The sequence below is a fragment of the Microchirus variegatus genome, assembly GCF_963457635.1.
Source record: "Microchirus variegatus genome assembly, chromosome: 5".
Taxonomy (NCBI): Eukaryota; Metazoa; Chordata; class Actinopteri; order Pleuronectiformes; family Soleidae; genus Microchirus; species Microchirus variegatus.
Window position 1 is genome coordinate 15,972,019 of NC_139806.1, and position 19,365 is coordinate 15,991,383.

Below are 19,365 nucleotides of genomic sequence, written 5' to 3' on the forward strand. Positions count from 1 at the left end.
TTTGAACGACATAAACACTCTTATTTGTGTTGATGTTTTCCTGCTACAACACGAGGCACATATGCCGAGCACACTAGGAGCAAGGAATGTCCTTCCTCTGCACATACTAATTAATTTATTGTCCCCTCTGCAAGAGTTTCATTATCCAACTTCCTTGCAAACTCCTCTGACCCAAGAAACTGACACAAAGACGGTAGAGGAGGGGGAAAAAAAGGTGAGGAACGATGGGTTCAGAATCAGGAGAGAAAAGTGTGTGAGAGTGCAAGGAGTGAGGGCTTTGCCCAAATGCTGCACTCTCCCTGCTTCTCCCTGCAAAAACAGAATGGAACCCAGATGTCAAAATGATAAACAAATGGATTGTCATAACCTTATGAAAATGTGAGGCATTCAGAGGCACTCACACTGCTTTATTTTCTGTAGGACTTTGCATGGAGCACACCCAGAACTTTGGAATCATCTTTAAACTGTACGGATGAGTTATTAGTTCTTCATGGCAATTAACGACGAGACACGTGCATATGTGCACACAAACATACGTCCGACAACAATTTAACAACACACTGTTACATCGCTGCAGTGCTGACTCACTGTGGACGTTATAACTTCGGAAATATGCTGGACTTTTGATACCGGTCAAAACAGAAAGGGAAGGAAAAGTTGAATCTGTCCAATCGTTTACATACAAGTGGATTGTTCTTCACAAGACAATGTGAATCCCGTAAGCATATGGGACAGACATTCTGCTAATATGCCAGAATCCATCTAAAATAATGACTTGGAACACAGAGTGTATGAATGAAGTTCAAAGAGGAGGACTACTTCACTCACTTGGCTCGGTTTCTTCGATGTTTTTCAATTATAACATCAGCTTTAAATCTATGCAGCAACTTTTTTTCTTGGTGGTCATAATTTAAAATGACGTAATTTATAGGCTCCGGAAAAGTGTGAATGCAGCGTTGCAACAACAGTGCCTCACATAATAATTTTATAGCTCAAATTTGGAAATAATTATCATAATAAAAACAATTGTTTTTGTTTATTATTCAGTGGTGGTTGCGATAACTTTCGCTGGCGAAACAGCCTGCAGCGGAAGCTGTGATTGGAAAAGCTATATTCAGAAACATTTCACAACACATCTAAGGTAAGAAAGGTTAAAGGGGTCATATTATACCCTATTTGTCCAAGTTAAACTAGCTCCCTGGTGTCCTAATGAACATGTCTGTGACATGCTTTGGTCAAAATACCATAAGAATGAAGCACCACAGCAGTTCAATCACCCTGCCAAAACAGAACGCTCTGTTTAGTAGTATCTCTTTAGGTCCACCTTAAAAAAAAAGTTTAAATGAAACTTCCACTGGACAGATAAATCCTCTGAGGCTGTCCAGTGGAAATTTGTGTAGGACTCTGTGCTGCACTGTGGAGCCAAGAATAGAACTTTTCACGGACTTCCAGTTTTCGGATACCGTTGCCCTTGCCAGCACTCTCGTGTGTTTTACGGACAAAGCGGAGCTCCGTGAGACAACAATTCCAGGAAACTCCTGTACTTAGAGGAGGACCACAAAAACATGAGTGAGTCATCTTTTTTCACACTTTGCCGACTGATAGGGCCTCCAGAGTCCCAAATATAAGGATTTAAATGATTAAAAAGTTGATTTTCCATTGTACCGAGCTTGCAATTTACTTGGCTTCACCTGCCAGTCTTTTGCCACTTCTGACTCTGCTATGCACCTGATTTGCTGCCTCTCATATTCACGTACACTTTAATTCCCATGTGTATTATGGTTTGACCTAAAGTCACCCCTCTCACTAACACACGAATCACTGAAAAATGTCACTTAGCATTTTTAATTTGTCATACATACTCTAGATTTGGGGACCTGTAATGACTAGGGGGAATTCAAACAATGACAGTTTTTACAAGGGTTATATCCTTGTGTTTTCAGTCACACTATCTCTAAATATAGTATGTGTCAACAGGGAGCAACAAATCATTCTCTTTGTGATAAGACTACTGCAATAGATGCACAGTAACTGACAATTATAAATAAGGAATGTGGTAATTTTGGTTGAGCTTATCTTTCCGGAAAAGATGGCGTTAAGTATTCACACATGTGGTCCTGTAAATGTTTACGGATGTCTGAATACATGCCAACACGCACTTTTGGTTGTAAGTACAAATGCTTCCCCCCTCTCTCACCCTTCTGTCATCAGATGCTGAATAAAAACAAGAAGGGAATTTAAATCCCCAATGCCTTTGATGTTATTTTGAAGTATTGCAGCATTCACGAGTGTGTGTGAGTGTGTGTGGGTACACGCTAACATGTGTGTCGTCTTGTCTGAGCATGGTTGTGTATGAATGAAAAAGCATTCCAGCTGTTGAATAGCTCATGGATCTTATGTGGACTGATGTGTGACACACTGTGTGTTCTCTTGTAAATCAGAAAAACCACAGAAAGTCCTCAGAGTCTTAGTGTGCCCACCACACAGGGAGAAAATGTGCTTCAACAATAGCAGCTTATTTATGAATTTCTTTCTGCACACAAAACTATTTTCTCATCTTGTTTCCCCATCTGTGTCTCTCGCTGTCTGCCCTTCTCTCATCGCATCTGCGACTCTCATGCAATTTTCCCAGGCATGGTGTGGGCAGTGGCAGAAGTAGTGGCAGTAGTGTCCGAGTCTTTCCCATGCAGCCTCATAGGAGGGTCTTTGTTTCTCCTCTAGGCTTTGGGGGTCCCCATAGCAGGGCTGTGCCCCAATCCACTGACTCCACAATGGGTCTTTATGCTGCCAAGCCCTCCCCGTCACTCCACCATGCTTCCCTCCTCAGGGGCACATGGAGGCACAGGGGGCACAATGGCACCAAAAGCTCATCCCTTTTCATGCCCTGTTCTGTCCTCATCTCTCTCTACAAAACATGCCAAATACAGAGTCAAATACAGTAGATAGACGTTTTGCTGAATAACCTCAGGCCAATATGCGCACTTTGAGTGATGCCTAAATGTCTCAGTAGGGTATCGATTTCTCATTCAACACAAGAACACTTGCCACCATGAGCAAAGACTTGCTTCTCACCAGGGAAGGTGTGATAACACACAGTTAAATCCCATTAGCACTGTTGTTGAAAAGTCTTTGGTAGAAGAAGTGACACTAACACACTCGTTCACACACAAACACAGAGTAAAGGGAAAAAAAAGGACTGGCTCTATCTAATATAGCTGATATGTTGCAAACTGGTTACCTTGCACCGTGTTTACATTCTCATACAGTATGTTCCTCATCACACTCTCAGCAGCTGCCAGGTGAACTTTGGAGTTTGAATTAGGTCCTTAAAAACCCCTTCAGTATCAAAATATACAGTTTAGAAGCACATCAGAATATTTCAAGTAACAACCATGAGTGAAACTTGGCCTTAGATCTATTTTGAATGCCCTTTTTAACCACCAGACAAAAAGCATGGTGATGTAGTGGTGTTTTTCTAAGAAAAAATAGGATACTAGCAAGCTAGTGTGTCCTCCTGAGCGGACAGTCACCTGTTAGCTCCACCTAAGCGGTGTGGCGAAGAAGGCATCGCAGATGGGTAGCGAGTTTGTGTGCGTGTGGCTACCTTTGAAGAGAAATAAGGTTTGTTCAAACATGATTTTTGGGGAAAAAGTGACAGCCCCACTGTGGATCCATGTTAAGTTTAATGTATGGCCTAACCCAACAAACAGACTAGGATGAAAAGATCTTTGAAACAGTCAGGGTGGATCATGGAAAAGGCACCCCAGACCACTGTTTTCCTGTGTTACGGCCAATACTGGCAGTGCCAAGAGCTGAGGTTGCCATGATAATGTGAGCCAGTTTAGAGCCACAACTGCAGAAGGAGAGATTTAACCCTGTCATAATCATGGACCAAGCTTTTAAGAAACACGTCCTTGGAAATCAGATACAGACTTTCATGTAACCGCATACACACAGAGAAAGGGTAATTATCAAAGAGATGCAACCGAGACCAAAGAGGAGGAGTGCTCCAGCTCCAGCTCCAGACTGATAATCAGCACAAAATAAAAACCATACAAATATAAGAAAGGAAAATGAGACAACTCATTAACTGACCCTAACACGAAAAGAGACAGGCACAGCTTTCTGTGTTCACTTAATGTGACGATGATTTAATAACTGTCTTATTTCCACACTGATTAACAACAGTCAGACACACTGACTCACACAAGCGCACGCACGGAGGGCCTGATGCTTTTGCTCAAACACGAATAAAGTCAAAGCTATTGCTTCTCAATTCAACATATTACAGGTCTTAAATCTCAGGAGAACTTCATGCGCACGAGTCACAGTCGACTGTCATTTGGAGAACGACCCAAACCATCTCCAGCTATAACAGAGCAGTGGTAACAGTACGCAAGACGTTGCCTGGTGATAGTGAAGTAGCAAACAGCGGTTAAAGCCAGAATAACAAATATAAACCACATTTTTTTGAAGAGCTGAACACATTTTTTTTCTTACCTCTCCAGCACATCCTCTCCGCCCCAGCATGTGAAGTCGTCCACTACGTTCTCCCCTTCACACAGCATCTCTGGCAACGCTGCAAAGAAAGACTTGTAGCGCTGCAGATACATCAAGAAGTCCCTAAAATTGGGGGAAAAATGTAAGAAGTGTTAGTACATAAACTGTGAGAAATATATTTCTTCATTATGGTTAAAAAAAAACACATAACACTGAGGAATGCATTGTGTTACTGTGGCATATAGGGCCACATGTAACTCAGTGGAACCCCGCCACCACAACAATACATGCATATAACACTAATCATGATATTTATGATGACAGAACGATTTGTGGTTTTAAATGTGACTACCTCAATTCAGCACATTTTCTAGCCTGCGCCGTGCTACCTTCACCTGATAATCTCGAGCACATGTTACCGATACAGGCTCTCTCGTGTCGAGCACAAGATTGGCATCATAATTTGATCTGGCACACACTGTTGCCACTCATGAGGCAGAGCAAAAACAGCAGGGGTTGTGAGAGGTTATATGCCGAGTCAGTCAGCGCTGTGAATCACTGTTCAAGTTCAACAGATGATATACAAGTGTGGTGTTGTGTGACATAAATAAATGCATAGGTCACCCAAAACACAAAGATAATCAACTGTTAAAGTATATGAAAATGTCACATACATCTACATTAGTCACTATATGAACATTTCTTGGTAAAAATGTATGTGAGAGATGGAGAAATAAGTCCTTTGGATTCATGCTTACCTAGAGAGCGTTTTCAGACTATGTTTATTGTTCTTGGAGGGTTTCAGGGGGAACGAGCTGGGAATGATGGGAGTTGGAGTCCAGGGGAGATTGTTGCAAGCAAGGAGGGTGCACGGACGTGAAAGTGGAGGGGTGAGAGACAGAAAAAAAAGGAAACAAAAGGATAACATGACAGGACATGTGGGGGAGAAAAGACCAGTCAGTTGACCCTGGAAGAGAGTGATTAATCATGCACATGCAGAGAATGGCCACACCACAAAAACACCAATAATCATTTCCCCCACACCACATCAGCAAAACAGGGACTGGTATGTAATGAATATGATCAGTTAGCAAACGAACCCAGATAAACATGTGATACAGTTAAACATTCAAAAGAAAAGCGAACAAACGTTTTCTGTATTCCTTTATCCAATTTTTCCCTCATTGAAATGAAAAATGCATGTTGCTTTAATATGTTTTTCTTTCTCATCAGTACAATATTTTCCCTTTTTCCTGCAGTGGCAGTAGCCATGTGTCTGATGTGGTCAGTGCTCATATGTGCAGCAGTCAGGGAGCTGGATTGTGTTGCCATGAATGGTGTTGGCAGTGCCAGGCCAGACCTGTCAGCTTGGCTGGCATCAGTGTAGTGATTCATGGTTTGGGACAAGGTCAGGCAGGCAACACTGCAGAATGTGTGCCTGAGTGCATGTTTTTGTGTGTGGTGCTATTTAAGCTCAGGCCCACTGGTGTGCAGAATTTGTGGTACTGCCGTCTGGGTAAACAGGAAATTGTTGGTCCATCAAGATTAATCTTACCCACACCCCCTTGCCTGTAGCTGGGGCACATCAGTGCCAGCTGCTGTGGATATGAGGGAGGCTGCCTCAGAGGCCAGGTGGAGGGCATGGACTTAAGTGCCAGGCACTACATTTACTGTGTGTGTGAGTGTGTGGGTGATATGTGATGTGCCCAACTAACCATATAAAGAAAGTGAGAAGTGATGGCAGCTGTGAATACACATTAGCCAACCCCTCTGGCTACTTCATACAGTCGCAGCCATTGAAACTCACTTTTCAGGTAGCAGAAAGATGTGTTTTGATTTACAACAGGCAGTCGTAAACTCCTGAATAAAACTTTACTTAATGAAAGCTCATTTTATTGCTGTGTCTTACTTCCTCAACTGGGCGAGTTGCCCATCCCACTTCTCTGGTAAAGGTTGGGAGGGGGCTGCAGATGGAAAAGGAGATGCGGAGGTCACCGTAGAGGTTGTGACCTCTGGGCTTGTAGACTGCATCGTTGTAGGTTCCTCAGTGGAAAGGCCACACACCTTGTCCACCTGTGGCGATGATAGAGAAAACACACATGCACACACCTGTTAGGACAGGAAAACGTATAAAAAAGGTTGACTTCAAAAAATCACCAACTGACACCTGCAGTTGAAAGCATACGATGAGAACACATAAAGCGTTCAAAGTGAACCGTCTTGCGGGGATGACGTGAGTCGTGAGACGAATTATAGAACTTAGGAGTTCACAATAACGGGGAAGTGTAACATGGGAAAGCAGTGGGCGTTAATTGAAGGATGTGATGAAAGAAAATGGTGTGATGAGTGAATTATTGCCAGGAGGGCTGACAGTAAATGTAACACATTCCACTACCTCATTGAGATGAATGCATGTGCACACAGTTGGCAATGATGGCACACATCTCCAGTGGGCTATTACAGCCAGCAACAGAGGAGGAGACAGCAGGGTCATGAGAATAAAGGGGTGTGTGCCTCAATCCAAGAAGGAAAATCAATGACATCTCATCGGCTTAAAAGCATCTCGGCAGCATTATTAAGTGGTTCTCAATTAGCTCGATAGACCGAGTGTTACAGCTCCTGAATGCTTGAGGGAATAACTCCTCACGGTGATCAATGTACATGCACTGCTTTGTCAAGAGGGATGTGTCACTCGACTGAATAAGGGCATTCAACACAACTATGAAAATAGAGGGAATGGGTGTCTAGCACAACTTGTTTTTATTTAACAGGATACAACCACATTTTAATCCAAAGGCTTTCAGAGCTATTTCACTTAAAGGGGTCATATTATACCCTATTTCTACAAGTTAAACCCTGGTTCCCTGGTGTCCTAATGAACATGTCTGTGACATGCTTTGGTCAAAATACCATAAGAATGAAGCACCACAGCAGTTCAATCACCCTGCCAAAACAGCCCTGTTCAGAAGTAGTATCTCTTTAGGTCCACCTTAAAGAAAAGTAAAAATAAACTTAAGGGACACGAAATGACATCAGCCACAGAGGCTACTGGGAGCTAACAGCAGTTAGCATTTGGAAAAGGGATCATTTGCAGGCTCTAGCAGGCACATTGCCGTCATATATGTATCCACTGGACAGAGAAATCCTCTGAGGCTGGAAGTTTGTGTAGAACTCTGTGCTGCACTGTGAAGCCAAGAAAAGAACTTTTCGCAGACTTCCGGTGGTTTACGGACAAAGCGGAGCTCCACGAGACAACATTTCAAGGAATTTAGCGCATTGTGACGTCCCAATGGGCCCGGAAGTCAACATCGCATGTTTTATCTCTTGTACTTAGGACCACAAAAACATGAATAAGACATCTTTTTTCACACTTTGCCAACTGATAGGGCCTCCAGAGTCCCAAATATAAGTATTGATTTAGCATAATATGCCCCCTTTAAACTTTTTAACATGTGCTCCTCTACTGGTTCAACTTAAGGGTGCATTATTCATATTTCATACCAATATGTGTCAGAGCACTTTTCAAAATAGATGTATTTTATACTATGCAGACGACTCTGTGATCTTCAGTCTGCTCCAGGGAAATGAGAGCAGCCATGGCCCTGTTGTCAAGCGGTGTGAAGACTCACATCTACAGTTAAACGGCCCACTACTATCAAGGGACAATTTGAGTGTGCAATGTGCAAAAGGGACACCAGCATCTGTTCTATCTGCGAAAGTTGTCCGTGGTCCGTTATTGATAGAAACATGACACTTTTTATTTCTACTGTGCTTTTATTTAAACTGTTTGAGCTTTCTCGCTTTTGTCATGGTTTTGGAAACCTGCCTTTGAAAGAACAAAACTCACTGAATATAATTGTCGAATGGTCTAGTCAGATGATCTGGGAGTCACAGCTGTGTCCAGAGTCACTGTGTACCAGACAGTTGCAGCTGATAGCCAGCTCTGTTTGTAACGATGACTCCCATCCTCTTTGCAGTGAAATTCAGCGCCTTCCATCTGGTCGGAGATTTAAAGTCCCGATGTTCGAAGACTAACAACAATGGAGACAGCTTCGTCCCTCTTGCAAATGTTCATTCTGTCTGAATGTCTGTGTGTAATATGGATGTTTTACATCAAAACAAATCTATCTATGGGTATAAATAAGTCCCCTGAACCTGAAAATGAATTATTTGACAACACAATTAATTGACTTCTTATAGAAAACGGAGTGGACGTTATGAATAGTCACTTTGCTTCCATAAAATATCTCATTAATTACTTTCTTTGTGGTGAAAGGTGTTTTTATTACTTTGCAGGTACACAATGGGCCCAGAGGAACTGGAATTGGTTAATCTTCATAGACCATGCTGATTTAGGTGGCACACGAGAAGCTGGAGACAAACAGTGACATTTTCATTTGGTGAGGAACTGCACATGGTTAAAGCAACGTGTCCACATGCCAGGAGGAGTTTGGGTAAGTGATTCTTGAAGCAGCTGAAATGTGTCACCCCAGCCAGCTTAAGATGCTTTCTTTCCTCCAGAGCGAAGCAGATCAGTCATCTCATGTGCCTCATAAACTCAGTTTGAATGGAGGTGTTTCACATGGGCTAGTTGATTCTCAGTGTGTGTGTGCGTGCGGGGGGTTGGGCGGTCAACGATGAAGGAATCTAATAGCTGCTTTCTAGAAGTACAAGTTACTACGTGGACATTTTTCTTCTTCGTTGCAATGTTTACCTATCACTCTTCATGCTCTCATTCTCTCTCTCCTACTTTTTCTTTACAACATTCTGGTCTTAAATTATCTCCCGAGGCAGACGCTGGGCACGGGGAAAGGTTGTTTTATTGCATTAACCTTAGCCCCCTATGGACCCATAAAACATGCTCACATGTGGTAGAGCAGCTCACAGACGCATATGCACGCAGCCACACACGCAAACTTGCCACACACACACGCACACGGTGAGAAAAGATAGTCCACTGCAACTATTTTGTGCATGCAGCTCACTGAATACGCCAAATGCTCTAAGCAGGTGCTGCAATAGTTTTGCAGACAATTACTTTTTTTTTTTGTTATTCATTTGCTTCTGCACACAATGGCATATTCATTTATTATGTGTGAATAAACCTTCAGCATGGAGAATAGACTGAATAGACAAATCAGAGTATTGTGAATTGGATTTTATAAAATTATTTCCTTTTGTTCATCAGCCTGTAGTTTACAACACTGTTCCGTTCAACACTGTGGACATAAACAAGTGTGCTATTGTGTGTGTTTGTGTAGCAACACAAAACAATTAACCAGTGAGACTTTAAGTGCCAGAAACACAAAAGCCTCGGTTAACCTGACAGATGTTGAAGTGAACCACGTGTCCTCTTCCTTGTTCAACAAAAATACATCTCTATAAAATATGGTCCTGGGATTAAAAATACATATTTCAGAGAACATACGGTCCCATGACATCATGTCCAGACAGAGTTTGGGAGGTCTACAATGCTGTGTGTAAGGAAGAATGCATGTTTGTATGAAAGTGGTGAAGTTGGCAGACTCCAACGGGCAGGTGTGCAAAGAGCTGAGCAAAGACAAGATGAGTCTGTAACAACAGTTTAGGCTGAGGAAATAATAAGTTTAGGACTGTTTATTATACTACATTCTTTAAATTGTATTTGTGTTGATTGTAAACTTGGCTGTATCTCTCGAAGGACCATTCCAGTTTATGAAATCTAAAGTTAGTGAAGTATACAAAGACTGATGGTAACACATGCAGTAAACGGAGGAAAGGAATTATCTGGATGAATCTGTGGGGAAAGTAGGAAATGATGTCAGTAGTATAAAAGAGCAGGATATTTTAACTGAGAACTTAAAAGTTTAAATACATCCCATGACACCAACGATGATTTTAATTCAGCACATGCAAGCCAAACAAAAAGGTCATAGTTGCGTGTTATCTCCCTGCAGTTGTGATGAATGGAGGATTAAGACGGGACCTAATCCTGCCATTGTGAACTTTCAAAAAGGCCGACTGAAGTTTTAAAGCCCATTGCCATTTCTTACCTGCCTTTGTATGACACTGATACTATTCTCCGAAGCAAAAATGTAAACATCTGTGCAGAATATGAACACAAAGAGGAGGTCACTCACAGTTCTGTTTGCTTTATGATACAACAAACACGAGGGGGGAGAGGTTCAAAAGTGTACTACTTTTGAAGAGGCCCCGAGAGATTGGAGAAAAGCCTGCATTTCAAAACAACAACGCTGACACAAATTACTCTTATGCCTAACAAAACATACAAAAGTGTCAACGGAACACAAAGACATCGCAGGAAAAATAAACTGCATCTCGAGAAATGGAGACATGCTCTTATAGGTTGGATCATGTGTTCATATAATCCTAAGGACCAATCGGATGACAGATTGAATTACGATGTGAGCTAGGGTTAGGACACAGCCATAAATCAATTATCTCCTGACCCGATGATGGCGTGAGAATGAAAATCCCATTTGAGCACAGCGTGAGTACTTAGTTTTGAGCGTGTACATGTGTGACCACCTGTTTGCCCTTGTTACACCTTCACAATTTCAGCTATTTTGTGAAGCATTCCTTATTTGATTGCCCAAGGACAGAGACTGATTGGGGAGGGGGGGGCAGATCGGTGGCATGCATGTTTGTCACCAGGTAAGACTGCATGGAAACACAAGGTATGTTCGTGTGTGCACATTTAATCTGAATTCAACTGCTGCCAGCAAGGTGGATCAGTGTTATACAGCTACTTGTTGTCATAAAAAGGTGAAAAGCAGGTTCTGTTTCACTTCCTAGTGTGTATATTCCTGTATATTATGTATGTTTTGCATTTGTATTTATGTTGATATGATCCTGTGGTCAGAGAATGTAAGAAGATAGAACGGAAAGCCGCCAAGCCCAGGGCCATCCCTCCTCTCGGGGAGTATTGGCTTACAGATAGCAGCAGTGGTCTTGTCTTCCCAGTTTATTTATCAAGGGATTACCCAGTAAAGCCAAGGAAACATTCTAAGCCGCCGTTCTTCCCAAGCACACAGCATTTTGACATGAGACAATTTCTTTGGTAACTTTTCCGTTTTGTGTATACACATCGCTTAATACTACAGACTATTCAACCGAGCTCTGCCAAAGTGAAGGCCAGATAAATTCACCCTCGAGTAAAGCCAAGCAATTCTTAGTATTTGCAACAAAGGTGCACTCTTCCCTTCAGGTTGTCCCTTTACGACAGTTGGCCGTTAATGGCTCTGGTAGTTGAGTGTAGGATAACTTTTCAATCTCACAACGGCCAAAATAGGGTGGGATTTAAAAAGATATAGTCAGATACTGACATTGTGTTATATTAATATCCCTGTCCTTCACTTAAACAATAATAGTGTAGTTACATATATTGGGGGCCTGCATATGACATGAACTAAATATAGCTAAAATCACTGGTTGTGTTGTTAATCTCAAAATCCCCCTAACTGCTTTCTTGCACAATGACAGAAGTGTACATCAGTGTAAATGCAAGTACATATCTGTGAAATGTATACATCCATATTTATTTACACATTAAGGTGTCCACTTGAATTTCACTGGACTAGCAGTGTTGTGGTGGAGGCAGGAAGCAGTCTTGTTACTGGAAAGTTGCCACTTCAAACCCTGGGCCATCTGGGAAAAAAACTGGGTGGGTTTGGGGAATAAGAAAGTATCTCTACTCCTTCCACAACAGAGTTGGAAATAGTTTTATGCTTAACCACACACAGAGACAGATTGAGGTTTTTGGGATGGCGAGTTTAATCAGACCATCATGAACACAAGCAGTTTTAACCCAGGATTTGGACAATAGACTCGCATTTTTCAGCAATGAGATAGATAAACAGGAAAACTCTGGAGTTTATTCCATCAAAACAATATGAACGTTTCTTCAAATATCATCCAATATGGATCTGGGTGGAGCAGTGAGGGTTGTAATGTAATCAATGAGTGTTGCTCTGTACTTTATACAGCAGAGAGCCTCAGGATGAGATGTTTGCTTATAAAGATTTATACAGAATGCATGTTTATAGGCACAGAGTAAGGTGGTCTAGTGACTCCTGGAGTTATCTACTCTAACGGTGTTCAATGGAGAATGCATAAAACGTCAGAGTTGATTTCTACTTTGCTTAAAAGACTAGGTTCAGTTTGCACTCTGGAAATTTGTTGGATGCTTGGCTGCACACTTTCTTCATCCACTCTTAATTACATTTTTGAAGGCACTGTTTATTGCTTCTGTTTGAGTAAAAAGGGACAAAATATGTATGTTTATTTTGGGGAATTTTGCATGATTAAATGTGAACTTAAAAAGTCAAAACAAATAAATGCAAGCACTAATATGGTCATGTAAAATCATCCAATCACCATTATAAGTTAGTGGTGTGAACACACAAATACACACATTTTATAAGTAACTGTACTTCCTGCATTCCCTAAGAGTTATGTTGATGTGTAACAGATATAGTCTGTGTGTGTGCAAAGCACTGTGCTGCCTGTCTTCTGCCTCCACTCACCATAAAAAGAGGCACAAATGGCACGCATTCTCTCGCCAAATGTCCACATATTGTCAACAAAGCAGGCACAAAAAGACAACACAAAGCTCGTCCGTAGAAGGTATGTGAAAAGTGAACTCGTAAGAGACAAGGTGTCCAACTTAGTGAAGCAACTTGCCGATAAACATGCCGGCCTGTCAAACCTGTTTAGTGTATGTGATTGATATGCCCATTACCTCAAATTATAAATTGAGTAAATAAATGGAGCATGATTTATTTTGTGTGAACTTAATTTCACCATTCGAATTTTATGAGGCAATTACAGGCAGAACTGTTTATTTTGGCTTGATATTTTAAACTCACCAATGAGGCAAAACTCTCTGTAACGCAATGTTCACACTGATACCACAACTTGCAAGCTGCCAAAGATTTAGGCGTTCACAAATATGAGATCGACCGCATCAGTTACACATTGGCCGAGTATACACAAATGTATGTATAATGTATACTGGGAATCTTATCATGTTTTCAAACTATACGACTGTGAATAATAGACTCACCAATGAGCTGCACACTGTCTTATAAGGACACATAGTAAATAAATTATATGTGGTTACAAATTCACTCGAGTGAAGATGACGATGATCTAATTATTTACAGCTATCCAATAATTAATGTTGCAAATTTGTGATTCTGGGAAACCACTTCCTTGTTCTCACAATTATACCTAATGAAGATTCGACCACAATGACTGAATGTTTACGCTGACTCAGTTCCAAATTTTAAATTTGATTTTCTCTAAACAGCCAATCAACTAGTCAAGTGTGGCGCAATACCAATCTACCAATCTACCTTTTATTTGTTTCACATTAGCCATAATGGCTTTACGCCACAATCGAGAACAGTCACCTTCATTCATTGTAAGAAAAAAAACAAAACAAAACAACCGCATAAAACACTCCCAATAGCAATAGCTTTTCACTTGGCGTCTCCCAGAAAGCCTTGAGTAAGAGAGGATAGATGATTTACAGCAGCGCTCGTCTTGTTTTCTCTCTCTGCCAGCTCTTCCTTGCCATCTTTAAAGATCTCAATTTATTCCTTTTAATTCACTTTATCCTTTCTTTTAGTCACTCTGCAGCTATTGTCAATCAGGCCCCTTCCTCGCCTTTTACCCTGTCTTATCTGAGTGATGTCAGTGCTAATTAAAGAGCGACTCTGTCCCTCATACATCACAGGGAGAAGTCCTTGAGATTCCATTCAGTGAAGAGAACTCAAGAGTTCCTCTATCCACACTTGCTTGTTTTTCCCTGATTAAATCACTAACAGATGATCCAAAAATGAGAGGCTCTTGGTTTTTCCTTGTAAATATGGGTGTCACTGAGGAGTTTGTTGACAAGATTTGTCCATCTTTGTAAACAAATTTACGAGAATTAGAGACACACAATGTGGCAAGATGTCTCGGAGGACTCGAGTGGTGTTATACCACAAGGATGGAGGGAAGGGGCAGGGACAAAAAGCACAGAGGAAGGTCAAGTGAGTTCATCTCGTCTGTGTCTGCGATCTGGTGGAAAGGCAAAAGCATGGAAAATAAGCGTGCAAACAGAAAATTCAACTCTACGTGTCCATATGACATCTTAGAGTGAACCAGTAATTGCTGTTAAAGGAGACATATTATACCCTATTTCTCCAAGTTAACCTAGTTCCCTGGTGACCTAATGAACATGTCTGTGACATGCTTTGGTCAAAATACCTTAAGGATGAAGCACCACAGCAGTTCAATCACCCTGCCAAAACAGAACGCTTGGTTTTGAGAGCCTGTCTCTTTAAATGCAAATGAGACACAGGAAACTATATCAGCGTCGCTGAGGCTCCGGCAGCTAACAGCAGGTAGCATTTGGAAAAGCCATCATTTGCAGAATCTAGCAATGTGCCGGCTAGATTCTGCAAATGATACATTTATGATACATTTAATGTATCCACTGGACAATCCTCTGAGGCTGGAAGTCTGTGCACTGTAAAAAGAAAAAGTTGAGAAAACTCAAACTTCCATGGCAACTTACTGCAATCAATTTTAGAGTTTAGAGCCCAACAAAAGATCTTAAGTTCCATCAACTAATATTATTTTGTCAGAAAAACTTGTAAGTTAGAGTTAGAGTCAAAATTCTGTTTTCAAACAGTTTTAACTAATCTTGCTCAGATAAAAATTAAATAAAAAAATTAAATAAAAAAAAAATACATTTTGAATTGGCACAACCCTAACTCACACGTTTAACAAAATAATATTGGTTGATAAAAACTCGAGATCTTATGTTGGGCTGTAAACTCAAAAAATGATTGCAATAAGTTTCCTTGAAATTTTGAGATTTCTCAACTTTTTCTTTTTTTTACAGTGTGTAGAACTCTGTGCTGCACGGTGCAGCCAAGACTAGAACACTTTGTGGACTTCCGCTCTTCCGGATACTTTTGCCCTCGCCTGCACTCTCGAATTTTTTAGGGACAAAGCTGAGCTCCACGAGACAACATTCCGTGTTTTTTAATCTCCTGTACTTAGACTGAGGCGGGCCACAAAAACATTAGTCATCTGTTTTCACACTTTGCCTATTCATATGGCCTCCAGAGTCCCAGATTTAAAATGATTAAAAAGTTGATTTTGCACAATATGTCCACTTTAAAATTATCACACATATGCAGGAAGTATTTACTGTACAGCAGATGCTGCTTGTATTATTCTACCTGCTTGATATTAAAGGTGTTCATATAACAAGCCAGTGGGAACAGTGGCATCAGGTGAAGCAGTTGCATGAATGAAGATGCATACAGGAATAAGGGCTATTTAAAGGGTAATAGAGTGGGATGAGGTAAGACATACATGTGTAAAAAGGCCATGTGGTCAGGGTAACACAATTGAAACAAGAGTGAAAAACATTCAAAGGTGGTGTGTTTTCAATTGGCGACTCTGGTGTTGAATATCTGGTTCAAATTTTCAGACAGTCAGATTTTTGTGTAACAAAGACATATGGATATGAGCTTTGTTATTATTTCCACAAATTATGGCAATATATTTGATCTGCCTTTGAACAAAACTTTCTTTTTGTCCCCACGGCACTTCATTTCTTTTTTATTTTATGTGAAAAAAAAAAAAAACAGTACATCTGAGAAGCAGACCTCAGGATCTAAGGAAATCCCCCACATTATTTAGTGTCCCTTTTGTGAACATTTCGTCAACTTATAATCAACTATATCTGAGGCAGAACATCTATATCTGAAATTATATGCTTAGGCCTGTCAAAGTCAGGGGTCAAAGAGGAAGAAACACCGACTACTCTATGTTCAGAACCAAATCACGTGGCCCCAAAATCAATCATACACTGATTGCTCGCTGTTTCAACTAAATATTTCATACAGAGGAAAAATAAATTGAGGAATGAGAGCTGCTACAAATTGGCAGAATATTAAAGCAAGAAATATACTAAAAGAGAGATGAGGAAAGCAGGGGAAGATGTGTGAGAGGGGCTTAGGAAAAAGCGAGGCTGCACCCACCATGATTAGCTAATGGAGTGCTGAGTAAGTCTGTCAGTCAGCTTGAGGGTTGGAGGCAGAGCCAAAGGCACAGACAACTTAAGCAGATGGGCTAAAGGTATAGACTTGGTGCTGTATATTCTGTATCAGCGTCCATTCTGTTACAGACTCAGATAAAACATAACAATATCCTACCATATTCATAATACAGGCCTGAGCCTTAGTTGTTAATCATTTCATATACAGTGCCCACTCAGCAGCTGATGACTGGGTATCTCCTGTGCATCTGCTGGGCAATTAGCCATTTTTTATATAGATATAGATTATTTTTGGCTTTTTTTGTTAATTCGAAAGCTAGTTAGCTGCACATTAATTGTTGGTATTATTGCATTGACCGAAAAGCAGTACAACCTATTAACTCATCATATAATAAAGTTTTAAAAATGTCTCCCTTCCTCTCCTCATATGCATTAAAATAATAAATAATAATAATAATATCAGTAAACAACATCTGTGCTATTGAGCTGAATTTAAAATATAGTGTAATGTAGTTTAAGGGGACATATTATGGATTTTTTATATTATTTGGGACTCTCGAGCCCCTATCAGTCGGCAAAGTGTGACAAAAGATGACCCACTCATGTTTTTGTGGTCCTCCTCAGTCTAAGTACAGGAGATGAAATACGCAATGTTCCAGTGGATACATGGTATGACGGCAATGCGCCTGCTAGAGCCTGCAAATTATCACTTTTCCAAATGCTAACTGCTGTTAGCTCACTGTAGCCTCTGTGGCTGAATTTCCTGTCCCTTAAGTTTCGTTTTACTTTTTTTTTTTTAAAGAGATACTACCATACCGAGTGTTCTGAACAGGGCTGTTTTGGCAGGGTGACTGAACTGCTGTGGTGCTTCATCCTTATGGTATTTTGACCAAAGCATGTCACTGACATGTTCCTCAGGACACCAGGGAACTAGGTTAACTTGGAGAAATTATAAGTTATGAGAAAATACATTGATAAATCTTTTCATAGACATAACTGGGTCATTTCCCAGTGAAGCAAATGTACCATAAAAAACAAATATATCCAGAACTGGTCACTGCTGTGCAACATTTTTCACAAAAGCTACAAATAAGACCATATAATACTCAACATTATTGCCCATTCCTATATGGTGCTAAACCCTAAAATACAGGGGTTGCACATAATGACATGGGGAGGTAAGTCATACAGTTGGATAATGACAAAGTTTGTTTTCACACCGATGATATTATTTAATTTTATTGAAGACTAGAAAAAAGAAAACGCATTTTGCAATGTAAGCAACTTCAGTCTACTGACTTGCCGCCATGGTGCATGGAAACCTTCCAGTCATCCCACTGGGCCGTGTTTCCATTATCTTAAGACCGAGGCTGCTATTATCATTCCTGCATAAGACTATAATGAAAAGATGTGGTAAAACCAACAAGTGGATAAGGTAGACTTGCATAGAAAATGCTTGGGATCTTTGATACTATTTATTAATGAGCCGACAGAAAAATTCTGAGTGAATGAATGATGGTGTGAATAAATACAGCGCATGCCAAGATTTCCATGTTAGAATTCATCCTGTAGTTTGCTCATCTTTAGCGCGTGTAATATATGGGGGTTACCCTCAGGGTCAAATGAGTCATATCGTTTTTATGGCCATGTCAATAAACAGCAGCCTGTGGCCTCTCAAGCACAACTGACCCTGGAGGGAGAAACTTTAAAATGAATTCAACAGTGCACTATTCAGAAGGTGAAAACCTCACCAAACATGTGAGCTTCCAGGGGCCCAATAAGACCTGCCACTTTTACTGGACATTTCCCAATTTTCTCGTAATTGTGTCTACTCAACATAATCCAGCCCCAGGCTCCCCCACGAAACATAACCACTTCTCTTTGGGGCCGCGTTCATGTTCCATCCCAATAAGAGCAGATATGTGTTAAAACAGGAACTGTCCTGCTCCTGCTGAGCATAACTATCAATAGCAGCCTTTCAGGCTCACGCGCACTGTTAGTATTGTCACAGGGTGGGCCGCACATTAATGCCCCTTGCAGCACTTCTTAAAACCTGATACCTGAAACATGGTGTGGTGAAGATGATGATGTGTGTGTGTAAAGTATATTTGCTGTGACCCACATCCTAACCAATGACGTATAGTGCAGCACATATAACATATGGGGCAGACTGTGTAGTCTGTAGCGCTCAGTGAGAGATGGAGTAACCACAAAATGGTTTGGGATTTGATCCCAGTGTAAAACCGCGCGGTCACAATAATTCTTTGAATAACAAGTTAATATAATATTCTGACTCTGCAAAATAAAAAGGGTTCACACATACATTATAAAACAATTCTCAGTGACTTAAACCAGTAGGATAAAAATTATTGATGGGTGTTTACAATGGGGTATTCGCCTGGTAGAGGGCATATAAAGGTTTAAGGGTGAAGGCCAGGAGATCCGCACTGAGACTTATTATTGTTCTTGACAGGCCACTGTGGATTTATAAAAATGCTCTGTGATTTAATACATCCATGCGTGTCATCTATGTGAGCACGTGACAGCTTTGGTGGTCATTTTTTGCACACTAGCTGATGTGAATATCTACATGAAGCAGAGTAGAGATAATCAGCGACGCCAGTTTTCCTTTGGGGCCACCACCTTCTCCAGCGGCAATTCTCTGAGCTCTTTTTTTTTCCAGCTGACTGGGTCTAGTTTGTATGGCTTGGCTGGAACCTTTTTAATTCTGCCCCCACTTGTAGCCTGTGTTGGTCTCCCTGCTCCCACTTTGCCTGCCACCCCATGAATACCAAGCAGAGACA

The 19,365-nt window shown here is 40.9% G+C and overlaps 1 protein-coding gene across 2 annotated transcripts in view; it reads right to left on the reverse strand.

The window, feature by feature from the left end:
• Window positions 1-19,365, reverse strand: part of LOC310927679 (glypican-5-like) — a 96,687-nt gene that overhangs the window by 52,818 nt on the left and 24,504 nt on the right. For both annotated transcript variants that reach the window (XM_083890049.1, XM_083890050.1), the window contains exons 4-6: window positions 6,410-6,573; window positions 5,259-5,315; window positions 4,501-4,623 (exon numbers count right to left, since the gene is read on the reverse strand). In XM_083890049.1, coding sequence (XP_083746175.1) covers window positions 4,501-4,623; window positions 5,259-5,315; window positions 6,410-6,573 — 344 coding nt within the window. The remainder of the gene's footprint in view (window positions 1-4,500; window positions 4,624-5,258; window positions 5,316-6,409; window positions 6,574-19,365) is intronic.